This window comes from Ursus arctos, unplaced genomic scaffold (genome assembly GCF_023065955.2).
Source record: "Ursus arctos isolate Adak ecotype North America unplaced genomic scaffold, UrsArc2.0 scaffold_1, whole genome shotgun sequence".
NCBI lineage: Eukaryota > Metazoa > Chordata > Mammalia > Carnivora > Ursidae > Ursus > Ursus arctos.
In genome coordinates, this window is record NW_026622763.1 from 81836138 (window position 1) to 81849591 (window position 13454).

At 34.6% G+C, this 13454-nt stretch overlaps 2 protein-coding genes across 11 annotated transcripts in view; one reads left to right on the forward strand and one right to left on the reverse strand.

Moving 5' to 3' along the window:
* Window positions 1–13454, forward strand: part of CREB1 (cAMP responsive element binding protein 1) — a 60042-nt gene that overhangs the window by 1933 nt on the left and 44655 nt on the right. The gene's annotated exons all lie outside the window — the stretch shown is intronic.
* Window positions 10439–13454, reverse strand: part of METTL21A (methyltransferase 21A, HSPA lysine) — a 64661-nt gene continuing 61645 nt past the window's right edge. For 4 of the 7 annotated variants that reach the window (XM_048214282.2, XM_048214281.2, XM_026492085.4 and 1 more), the window contains one exon: window positions 10439–12737. In XM_048214282.2, coding sequence (XP_048070239.1) covers window positions 12418–12737 — 320 coding nt within the window. In that variant the 3' untranslated portion in view covers window positions 10439–12417. The remainder of the gene's footprint in view (window positions 12738–13454) is intronic. The other 3 variants (XR_003314077.3, XR_003314076.3, XM_026492088.4) reach the window with 2 other exon arrangements.

Sequence of the window (13454 nt, forward strand, 5' to 3'; positions counted from 1 at the left end):
AAAACCTACTTTATTGTAAATCTTTTTTAAAAAACCACACATTAGCAGTATGTTATTGCTGAGAAAATTAATTAAGATGCAGTAAAGAGTTTTTACATAAGGATGGGGGAGGTGATTTTATTTACAAACACTGAAGTAATTATAGTATTGATGATGCCATAGATTACTGTTTTTCCATAAGATTTTCTGCAAGACAGCATCAGTTGAGTAGAATATTTTTCCCTTACAGAGACTGTATGACAGGGACTTTTTCTTTGTGAATTAAAAGGGGAAAAAAGTTTTCTGATGGATTTTTTCTTGTCTTATCCAAAAGATCTTTTAAATTTTGTTTTATTCATAGATTCATAATGTGCAACTCTTAGCAATTCCAAGTGGAATGTTTCAGACTTTTATATTCATAAATATTTGAATGTTCACTTGGAGCATGGTTATAAGTTACATTTATGTCACTTCTCAGGGATCAGTAAAAGTTACAGTTAAATCTATTTGTACCCTTTTTTTTTAATGGATACATCTATTCAAAAAGCGAATAAATCTTTGACTCAGACACACTGAAAAATGTTAAAGGGCCACTTCTTGTGAAATTTAAAGTTCTGGTGTTACCCCTTTTTTAATGATTTTTTTTTCCACGTTAAGAACCTAAGGAAATTTAGAAACCTGATTCATAAAATGGTACCTTCCTTTTCTTGCTGAAAATTTATATTGCTGAATTTTATAATTTCATTTGTTCCATAAAATAATTTATCAGATATGGTTATATAGACTTGTTTGTAGGAGCCTGTGTCAAAGTCTTAGAAGCATATGTTTCTGGATGTACAGTGTCACTTCCAGTGATGGCTTCTTTATTGAATAGTTAGAGCTCAAATCTGAATTTAAGAATATACTAGATAATCCGGGAATGGAAAAAATGCAAGTTTTTTTTTCCTTACTCATGTGTGAACTCATCTCTACTGCAGAATCACTTGAGGCAGTAGTTCGTGGTAATTCAAATATATAGTTAGCATTTACTCTGACAGAGAATGTAGTTTAGTGGAAAGAGCATTGGGTTTGGACTCAGGCCTGGGTTTCATTCCTGCTGTTGCCACTACTATCATGTGCCTACCCTCAAGAAATTTTGTGACCTGTGAATTTTCTTAAATCTTTCAACCTTGGTTTCCTTATCTGTTAAATTAGAATACCACCTACTTTATAGGGCTGTGAGATAATTATAAAGTACCTCCTTAGGGACTCAGTGATAGCTATTCATCTTAAAGCTTTAACTTCCTGTCTGAGGGACCTTCAGCAAATTTCTTCTCCATTCCTCAATTTCCTTGGTCACAAATGTACTATTTCTACCTTGTAGAAATGTGGGTGTTATATAAGTTAATACATATTAAATGCCTAGTATTTCACAAGTGCTCAACAAACATTTCCTATCTTTTTAAAAATTATTCATTATTATTATTACTACATTTAATACACTCAGCCAGAAGCTGCAACAAATCCAAAGATGAATTACACTGTTTTATATCTACCCTCAAGGAACTTTTGGGGACATGATGATTAATAAGGCAGAATATATGTCATAAGAAAACAAAGGAGAGATCAGATCACCCTTGGTGAAGTAATGGAAGAAAGGAAGATTATATATTTATACTTCCAGTTTTATTTTTTTAATAAGTAATTCATTCAGGTAGTCCATAATTCAAATCATAAAATGTAATACAGCAGATAGTCATGTGATAGACCTTCATGCTCATTCCCATTGCCCAAGTATTACCAATTTCTTCTTGGTCCTTTCAAAGGTAATTCTATCCGTGTAAAAGCAAATACTGTATGTATTCCCCACCCCATGCTCCACACTTTTTTTTTTTTTTACAAATGATAGTATACCATCTACACTATTCTATATCTTGCTTTTGTTTTTTCACCTAAAATGGCTTAGCCATTGGTTTATATCAGTACATGAAAAGCTTCATTTTTTTTTTTTTAATGAGGCATCTCATTGTATGGCTGTACCTGTATTTATTAACCAGTTAGTAAGCTGATTTTATTTTTAGGTCTTGTATGACCTTTTAAGCTAAGGGAATCTGTCATTATGCCTTTATTTCTTTAAATGAAAGACATTTCTTTTAAATGAGAAATACCAGTTTCTGACAGGAAGTGGTTATTTGAACTGCCTTACTACCTTTTTAGCTCTAGTTTTTAAGTTTTAGTGAAATGATCCAGACGTGCATGAAAAGGTAAGTTGTATAAAGGTTAACTCACAAAGTAAGTTCAGTCTGAATTAACTCTCTTGTTGAGATTCTTGTACACTGAACAGACTTCTATTATTGCAGCCAAAAAGTGTCTATAGTTTTTTCTCTAAATGAGAAAAGACATCTCATGTAGTCCAGTCTTTTTTTTTTTTAAAGTGTACTATTCTCATGCAATATTACTACCCAGTAATGCTGATTAGGGTGCTAGCTTTTTCCCCTGTGTGTGTTTTTTTTTCTTATATTCTCATTAACTTTTTCTTTGATGATTTTCCAGTATTTCTTAGTGTAATTATCAGTGGGTTTTATATTTGATACCTAAGTAAATAGCAATAAATAATAGCTAGTAATATATAAATAGCAAGAAATAAATGAGTTTCACCTATATGCTTGTTTACTTAGACTTTACCGCTTAGATGATTGTGTATGATGCGTGTGTGTGTGTGTTTGGAGGTCCCTGGTCAGCTAACTGGAGCAAGTAATACTCATCTCAACTAGAACACAAAACAAGTTTCAGTACCTCTCTCTTTTTTTGGCTCTTTTTTTTTTTTTTTTTAAGATTTTATTTATTTATCCGACAGAGATAAAGACAGCCAGCGAGAGAGGGAACACAAGCAGGGGGAGTGGGAGAGGAAGAAGCAGGCTCATAGTGGAGGAGCCTGATGTGGGGCTCGATCCCATAACACCGGGATCACGCCCTGAGCCAAAGGCAGACACTTACCCGCTGTGCCACCCAGGCGCCCCTTTTTGGCTCTTCTAAGTAGTATTTAACTATAGTACATTTTACATGAAGTTAGTATATTTATCTTTAAAATACATATGCTGTGTTTTAAGTTGATTAAACTTAGAAAGAAAATGATAACTAATAATCCAGCAGCAGAGACACACACAAGTCTCTTATCTTTCAAAAAAAGTCATTAAATGAACCTGTTGTGGTGTATTTCATTTTTTGTATGCTCAAGTTGACAGATGTGCGAAATTTCTTAATGTAAGAATATCGCCTTACCAGTATTTTGAGGATTTACAGTATTTTATATAAAATATTGACATGTTTGGTTTTTACCTGCTCAGCAGCCAAAATGTTTACAAAGCACTCGTCTTTACAGATTTGGGGGGGATGGAGATAGATAATTGAAATCTGTAAAGGCAGAAAATTTTCCTTCTGAAACATACCTATGGGCAGCCAGAGACTTAAATGATTTCTCACGGTATCCTGGAATCAGTAAATTGTCTTTTGTGGTGGAGGTAAAGATCATGAACTAAAGGGACAAACTGATAATGTGAAAATGACTGTTTTCCTCTGCCAGTTTTATATGCTAACTCAGTCATGATAGAAGAGCTAATAATCCTGGTCAACTTTCTGAAGCTGTAAGAAGAAAAGATGGTTTTGAATTTATTCTATACTATTATCTGTAAGTGTTGGTTTTTGAGACATGTTTGAAACCTGGATAAAGAGTAGCTTTTGGATTTCCTTTTTCAGAATGCTTCTCCCCTTAATACACACACACACACACACACACACACACTCTCTTTTGTTTTGTTTTGCATTCTTAGCTCTGCAGGTGTGGCCCTGTAGAGATATGTTTTGTTATATTTTACCTAGAGTCTTACTCACGGGTCTTCTTGGTTATCAAAAAAAAGGGAGGGGGCTACTAGTCTTTCATATTCTGGTGTTTATTCCAACAAATAAGTAAAAGACACTATTTTACACCTCCAATGCTGAAAAATTACCCTTGGCATTTATTTAATCAGTTCTTGGGGCTAGTTACATGAATTTCAACCTAAGAAAAGTAATACTCCTTGATAAACTTTTAAATGCCCGAGTTGCTTTTTCTTATGGTTGAGTTGAAGTAATAAAGGAGTTTACCATGAATGAGATGGGCTGTCTGAACAAAGATGAAAAGCGCTTATAAGTGTTCTTTCTGCTCTTGGATTAAATTAGGATCTCTGAATAATCTAATATAAAGAGCAAGGTTTAGAGAGTAAGAGGTGTGAGGGATTGATGGTGAGTTTTTTGCCAAAAGGCGAGAAGTAAAGACTGATAACGTTGTTGTAGAAGAGAGGATTAAGTGGGACCTTAAAATTGCTAAGAATGACCTTGGTGTACAAGTAGAAGGTAGATCTGAAAGTTGATGGTAATAGGAAATGTCTTGCCCAAAGGTTAATGAGTCTTCTCTGAAACTAAGATTTCTTTCTTCAATTTTAAGAGTATTTCTAATGAGCTGGTTATCTGTGAGTTTCTGGTTATAATTATGTGACGGTATAGATATAACTAAAAATGCTTGTAATTTAGCCAAAGCTGAATAACCATTATTTCTGAGGGTTGTTATCCCTATTTGTGTAAATGATTGACAAATAGGAGACTCAAAAATACATTGCTTATCACTGAAGTGAAAATTGTTATTTGTTCCGAACTATTTGTACTCCTAAAGGAGTATCATTTCCTTGAAAGTATCAGTAGCAGCTTTGTTTGCTGTGACCAGTAATACTAATGGCTTTGGTTTAACTTACTGTCATTTATCAGTCTAGTCATTTATTCAGTGAACATGTATTGACCGTTGACTTCTTATAGTAAGTGAAATAATCGTAAGAAAACTTATTCAGTTATGTATTTTTATAGATATTAATTGAAGCATTGTGCTAGTTGCTGTAAACAGTAAAACCTGAGTATATGGCTCCTGCCCTCAGAGAACCTACATACAGTATAGCGGAGATGACAAAAGCAGTGTAAGAAAGAAGGACGTATGCATGGCACAATGTCAGTTCTTCACTACTGTCTTGAAGGGCCATAAGTTTAGAAGAGAAGGAATTTAGTGAAGAAAAGTTTTATGAGAAAGTGAGAATATAAACTGAATACTAAAGAACTTGGATAGGTAGTGATAAAAGGGAGTTTGTTCTAGGTAGTGGCAAGGACAATAAAGATGAAGACATGGAAGTAGAATGAGGTACAAATCAAGCTATAACAACTTTCAGTGAAACATTTTCATTTGAAGTACCATATTTTGAGAATTATTTGTTACGAACAGTTTATTATGATGTCTGTATGGGTATAGTGTATTTCTCATAAACTCTACTATATTGGGGGAATTCAAACTTAACCAACGTTTACCATTAAGGGAATAGTAACTCCTTCATTTTTTACAGATGACTAAACTGAGCCCTTGAGAGCTTAAATCATTTATTTGCTGGTAGAGCCTTTTCCCTGAGCAAGAAATAACAGTAAGCATATAGTCTTCATCACTGTTTTTGTAGCATAATCTTTTTGTGAAGAAAGGTTTCATGTTTCTGGCTTTATTAATGATTACTGGGATTTTTGTTCCTAAAAAGTAATAGTTTAGGTTTATAAAAGTTCACTTGGACGAAGTATTCTAGCCAGGGTATTTAAAAAAATACATTGTTTTCATTATCTTATTAATTAGATCCACATCAATAGGAGGGGCACCTGGCTGGCTCACTCTGTAGTTTGTTGACTCTTGATGGCAGGGTCATGAGTTCAAGCCCCATGATCGCCGTGGAGCCTACTTTAAATAAATAAATAAATAAATAAATAAATAAATATTTTTAAAAGATCAGCATCGGTAGAAAGGTTACCATAAATAGCCAGCTCATGCTTTATTTTTTTTCCCATAATTCATTGTATATCTGTCATTTCAAACTGGAATTTTATGGTTTTAAATCATTGTTATTAATTACTTGTTTGGAGGGAATTGATAGGCAACCTAGTTATAAAGATTAGTTTATCCTTGACCAGCTGTGTGTGTGTGTGTGTGTGTGTGTGTGTGTGTAAGTTCTTGTATAACACATATTTATCTCTTGTTAGCTTGTAAGTTCTTTGAGAGAAAATTTTTTGTCTGTTTTAAACTCTAGGCCCCATAGTTTTTGGCAGAACACTTATTATGTAATAGGCACAGAAAATGTATTTGTTTAATGAAAGATTCCCTCTTGGGAGGGTCACAACTTTGAAAGGCAGGGGGCAGGAAAGAGTCCTCCTGTAGAAATGCACCCAGTAAAGGAAGCAGACTTACATGCTTCAGACAGTTAAAACTTACTGAAATTACAGATTTATTTTTTCAAAGCCAAGGAAATTAGGCTCATTTTTCCGTAGCTTAAAAAGAAGTTTTTCTGCTTCAAGTTTTCATTAAACTCTGGTGCTTTACTAATCCTTTTTGCCTCTGAGACATGAGAAATGTCATGAGATTTTATTATTAATTGAAATGACTTTACCAGAAATCACCACCAGGTTGGTTTAAAAAAAAAAAAAACAGTACATCACTGATTGGACTTGATTTTGATTCTTTCAGGAATAAATATATCTAAACTTGAAGTGACTCTTTTATCAGAACTGTACATAAAGTCTTTGCTGTTGTCTGCATGTAATTTACCGGCTTTATAGCTTTACCATGGCTAATTTTTAAATGTAGTCCAATATATTCTTGGTGCCTTAGGTGCTTGGGCTTTTTCTAGCAAGCAAAACATAATAAAAATGGTTAGCCAAAAAAAAATGCTTAGCATGTGGCTTAATTGTCCATGCTGTTCCATTGCCAAATACAAAAAATTCTTCACATTTTATAATATTGGAGACTATGTGGTATACCTCTGCAGTCTTGTAAATTCCTTGCAAATCTCTTAACATGTCTAGTTCTCCATCTGTGAAGTCGGAGCTAAAACCGGGATTCCTGTCTTATGACTCTTCCTGTAACATGTGCTGTCTCACTTCAGGAAAAGTGAATTGTCACTCTTCCATGTCTAATTTGTAAATAATTCACCAAGAATAGCATTTCAAAATTCAGTACAAAACAGACCTGTCAAAATAATAAATGTTAACTTTATAAACACACTTGGATATTCATTTTCCAGTTGAACATAGTGATTTTCACATAGTCCCGCAGGTTTTATTGAGTAAGTGGAATAGTAGGCTTTAAATATTTAACTTCAGGGCATAACTTTTGTGGGTCCTTACAGTTTTAGCATTGAGCTAGTTTATGAATCAGAACTTAAAATATGAAGGCAGTTTCACTCTTTAGTCAACACAAAAATGCTTTTCTATAAGTAACTGCTCGTAGGAGGTGTATAATCCTTTTTTCCTTTAAAAAAAAAAATTCATCTCCAAAAAATCCATTTAGTAGAACTTCATATAGGAAGTTTGTGTAGGATCATGTCTTTGAAATGCTTAACATGTAAAAAGCTGTAAACATAGTATTGGATGAGAAAGAAAGAAAATGGGACGGGATGGGATAAAATGTTATTATCTAAAATAATGCACAGTCATGGTTGCTGCCTTGCTAAGCAACAGTGTTTGTCTCTTGGTGACCAGATACATGAAGGCTTGTTTGAGAGCTGTGAGTAGTCAGTCTTACTTGCAGGCAAACAAGGCAAATACATTTTGCCAGTACTTAGAAAATAATAACTTTGATTTGAGAAAGCACTAAAGCTTTTCTCTTGAAAGTTACTATAGAAATAGTCACATGTTATAGGATGGCTATCATCATGCAGTACATTTCTATAAATTACGTAACGTTTTTCTAATTCACTTCTGTTAAATACTTCGAGAACAGTGTCTTTCTTGTACAAGCACATGCTACATATGTAAAAATAACTTATTAAAAATAGCATCTAAATACTGTGGTGATTACAGAAGTACAATAAATTGTAAAATATGAATATTGAGCTTAAAGCAGTTTCTCTGAGTTCAGTCCAGTGAATAAGTAATTCAGGGAATTAATTTTATTAAATAACATTGAAAAGTTTCCCTGTTACTGTATGCTGACTTTTTTGGTAGTGGTGGTTGGGTTTTACTGATTTACTATTAATACAAAGAATTTATTAAGGTATATAAGCAAATTTCCAGGCTTTTATTTTGTCTTGTAAATGTTTAAATCTCATCAAGTTCAAATCATACAATTAGCTTCATGTATAACTAACTGTTCTTACCTTTCTTTAGTATCTAGACTAGAGGCAGAAGTATGGATTTATTCTCCTAATTAAGGGAGAAGGACTTTGGTAGGAGCACAGAGTAAACTGTTTCTAAAACTCTGTCAGAATTTACTTAGTTTAATAAAGACACCAATTTATTTTAGTTTATCACATTTCCTGTTAATACTCTTTCTCCAAAAATGTATATGACTTCATTTTGATAGTGTGTGATTATTCTAATTTAATAAAATTTTAAAGCTGAAGTTGATATCTGTGTTGCAGGTGTGTGTGTGTGTGTGTGTGTGTGTGTGTACGTACATATGTATGTACGTACCTACATGTTATGTATACACATACAACATTGAATCAGCTATTTTCCTTTCTGGTTTCGGTGAAGATATGCTAAATTTAATACCACCGAGACTATTATTAGCATCAGAAACCTGGAGCATTGCTAAATTTCCAGTATTGATTACATACACCTCAGTTGCTCTAGATTAAGCATATGATAAATGGCGAATATTTCAAAGTTAACAACCCCCAAAAAATGTACAGGGAAAAAAATAGAGGAAAAAAGGCAGTGCAACATAGTTATTGATTCTTGGAAAGCCAAAGTCCGTTGTGTAGCACCTGAACATTTTGTTACTTTCTTTAGTAAAGTAATCATAACACTTTAGGAAATTAATCAAGACATGTTGGAGTTGTTGAGAATGTGTTAGCAATGCTTTCAATCGGTTATAATATCTTAGAAACTAAGTAAGAGGTACAAAATATGTACAAAATATTCTGTATCACCCATGGCCTTTCTAGGTATACTTCTGCAAAATATTTTTAGTAATATATTTGACTATGACAACAAAATAGTCATATAGTTTTAAAATCATGTGTCCGGATGTGCCTTTTGCTTTGGTTACTGTGGAGACTTTAGACTGCTGCTTGTGTGATATCCTTAAATCCCTGGGCTTTTGAGTTTAGGAGGAGTCAGCCACTTGCTAGGGTGCAGGGGGAGGTTTTTTCTCATTTATAATTAAGATCATTTACATTTTTAACAATCACAGCAAGTATTCATATATTCCATTAGTTATGGATGCATTATTCTTCAGTCAAAATTCATTGGGGCGCCTGGGTGGCACAGCGGTTAAGCGTCTGCCTTCGGCTCAGGGCGTGATCCTGGCGTTATGGGATCGAGCCCCACATCAGGCTCTTCCGCTATGAGCCTGCTTCTTCCTCTCCCACTCCCCCTGCTTGTGTTCCCTCTCTCGCTGGCTGTCTCTATCTCTGTCAAATAAATAAATAAATAATCTTTAAAAAAAATTCATAGTTCATTTCTCTGAATATGGTAGGTATTCATCTCATCCTAAACTGGATTAAATTGGTTATAGATGTAAGGGATTAAAAAGTAAACTAGGTTGGGGGCACCTGGGTGGCACAGCGGTTAAGCGTCTGCCTTCGGCTCAGGGCGTGATCCCGGCGTTCTGGGATCGAGCCCCACATCAGGGTCTTCTGCTATGAGCCTGCTTCTTCCTCTCCCACTCCCGCTGCTTGTGTTCCCTCTCTCGCTGGCAGTCTCTATCTCTGTTGAATGAATAAATAAATAAAACCTTTAAAAAAAAAAAGTAAACTAGGTTGGGGGGGAGATGGATTTATTTTTTATAAACTTGAACCTGAATAGAATGCTTAGGATCCTAAGAACTGGGGCACTTCCTAAAGGTCAAAATATTTAAGGAAAAAGAATGAGGTGACGATCTGCAGCATTCGTTCCTTTTGCTTAATAATTTTTAAGCAGAAGTGATGATATGGACTTGCTTTCTTGTTTGATGAGGTTTGGTTTACTTGGTAGAGGCAGTACAAATAGTACTTCCAGAAATTGTTCCTGATTTGGTATGGTTCTGTATAGGTGTTGAGTAGGTGAATTTAAACACTACTTTATCAACGAGGGTTTCACTTGTTAGCTTTAAAAATAATTGAAAATCCCTTCAGCATCCTTCTCAGCTTGCTTTATTTATATGTTTGTTTGTTTTAGAGAGCGAGAGAGGTGGAAGAGGGGCAGAGGGAGAGAGAATCTTAAACAGGCTCCACAATCCCATGTGGTGCCAAATGCAGGGCTCGGTCTCACAACCCTGAGATCATGACCTGAGCCAAAGTCAAGTCAGACACTTAACCAACTGTGCCACCCAGATGCCCTCAGCTTTATTTTTTACACAATACCTCTCACCATCTGATTTATTATACATTTTACTTAGTTTCTCTTCCCTGCTCCACACACAAGAATGTAAGTTCCACAATGACAAAGTTTTTTAAAAAATTTATTTTGTGTATTTCTTTTTCCCCGGTAATTTGATGGTGCCTAAAATATACCATATCCTCAGATATGGTAACCCTAATACAGGTATAATCTATATAATGTAAATTGTTAAAACTGAAGATATTGTTGGTTTTATTTAGTTACTAATGGTGAATTCTCTTAGGAGATATTGCTGCTATATAGAGTAGAAGTAAAATTCATTGCAATATAAAAGTTCTAAACCCAGTAACTTTAAAGAGACATTATTCTCAGTTTTCATTTTGTCCTAGTAGGTAGTTGCTGATTGCTTTAGAGTGACTGTTCTGTTACCATTTGTCTTCTCTCCTTGCTTCTGTACAGAATCTGACACATCCACTGATTAACTCGTGTCTTTAAAGGCATGCTAATATAAGCCTTTACTCATACCATTTCTCTTATCAGAAAAGTTACCCTCCTTCCACAAATTTCTGGTGCTGTGTCCATCCTCAGTGGAATTCCCCCACTCTCCTGACTGTTGGAGTACATTTTCTCTTCTTTAAAATGTCATGGAAGCACTCATTTGACAGTTTACTGAGAGGTTTATCTAAACTACATTTTATTTATTTATTTATTTAAAAGATTTTATTTATTTGACACAGAAAGAGAGACAGCCAGTGAGAGAGGGAACACAAGCAGGGGGAGTGGGAGAGGAAGAAGCAGGCTCCCAGCAGAGGAGCCTGATGTGGAGCTCGATCCCAGAACGCTGGGATCGCGCCCTGAGCCGAAGGCAGACGCTAATGACTGAGCCACCGAGGTGCCCCGCTAAACTACATTTTAAAGTTTAAAATATTGTCTTTACTGTGTAAAGGCTACAAAAGTGATATAGTCTTAGGTGAGTTTCTTGAAGCTTTCTAAGATGGAAAGAAAAAACTTCTTTTCCTCTTTGAAAATTATGAAAGGGGACTGTAAAACTATTTAATAACTAACAACAGCTGTGACCAGAACAATGCAATGAGTAAAAGAGACACTGTCCACCACGTGAGAAAATCTTTATTGACTAGTAGTTTGGTCTTGTAGCATTTTTTTAAAGTACCACTATTTATCTCAAGTTGTATTGCATTCTCATGATTTTATAAATCAGTAAGTGGTAATAGCTCTGTATTAATCCAAGATCAAGAAGCTAGGTGACCTATTCTTAGTGAATCTATTTTCTTTTACTGTCTATATATATTACTGTAGAGTAAAAGGAAATGCTTCATTTATTATATATACTGTTTTATTAAGAGGCCTGCATAATTATGTGTGTGTACATACATCATGTGTCATTTACTAGGATCAGAGCATTGAAAATTGGAAGAGCTCTTTAATTCATTTTTCTAGTTTTTACAGATGAAGAAACTCAAACACAAAAAGCTTAATTTTTCCAATGACCATTTGATGACAGATCCAACTTTCCACCAAGTGTTAACCTCCCTTTCCCCACTACTCACAGCAGCATTGTTTATTTCTCTCAATAACACTAAGAATCACTTCACTTTTTATTTTTCATATTAAGAGGCACAACTCTAAAGAGCATTATAGCAAAATGATACATATCTTTGTGAATTGGCTTAAATATTTTTGTTTCTTTTAGGCATGATACTGTTTTGAAATTTATTGTAAACTTACTGTTTTCAAACTTATGGTAATTTTTAGGGGGTAAATCATGAAAATTCCCAAATCTTAAATATCAGTACCTCCCAAATTATTGGAAGAACAAGAATCCCCAAACTGTCAAGCTAATACTAGATTTTCAGTGATTTCTAAGATCCAACCTGTTTCTAATACTCCAGGCCCAGTATTTGTAGAATATTCTTTCTGAGTTTACCTGATTTTACTTATTTTATAATAGTATTCAGTCTTTTTTAATTTTTGTATTCCTGAAAAGCATTCGTGTAGTGAATTACGAATCTCCTTTCTTAGGACGCCTGGGTGGCTAAGTCAGTTAGGATCTGCCTTCAGCTTGAGTCATGATCCCAGGGTCCTGGGATCAAGTTCTGCATCTGGCTCCTTGCTGGGGGGCCGGGGGCGGGAGCCGCTTTGCTTCTCTCTCTGCCTGCGACTTCCCCAGCTTGTGCGCACACGCTCTCTCTCGCTCTTTGACAAATAAATAAATCTTAAAAAAAAAAAAAAATCTCCTTTCTTCAAACAACTTTGGAAATCCACATATTGGCTGTAGTAATTGATCCTGTGTCTGGCTGCTGCACTTCCGGCTAGACTGCTCCTTGGTTGGGAGAAAAATTGAAGACTGTAGATATGTGATACTGTACGCTCTCTTTTCTCACCACCTGCAGATATAAACAGAAAAGAGCAAAAGTTTTCAAAGTCCAAAAAGAATACACCCACTTTAAATATTAGTTTAGTCTAGTTGAGAGACCATTTCAGTACCTTCATGGTAAAGGCCAAAAGAATAATGTCTGTGTTCAGTAAGTGAGTTGCTTATCTGAAACAAATTGTTATTCCTTAAAGAATTCTCACCTGAACTTTGGGAAAAGCACTTTGAGAATTTTCTGATGAAAGACAGTATTTGTACTGCTGCTTTGGATGTTGATACCTACTCGAGCTAACAGTTATAATAAAAAAGATTAGTAGTCTGCCTGAATGAAAGAAATGATAATAAAACACTGGCAGTTTATATGAGAGAATCATATCCGTTGGAAATATAACACTTGGTTGTTTTGGGTTTTTTTTTTAAAGAATTTTACCTAGTTGGGGAGGGAAGAAGAATGCAGATCACATTCCTGTTTTGAATGTGTCCTTGTAGCTGTAATTATTTATGTTAACTAGCGGTTTTGTTTCTTTATTATAATAATGTCACATTTTATTTTCTGCAACAAAAAATTATAATGATGCCCTATATCTTAAATGTCAGAAAAAAATAGTCCTGGTGTTGTATAAAAACAACAAAAGAAATATGATCTGTGCCATAGATTGCTTTTAATCAAATGGGGAAGTGAAACTATATGAATGACAGCACAGGTTTAAAAAAAAAAAAAACAAAAAAC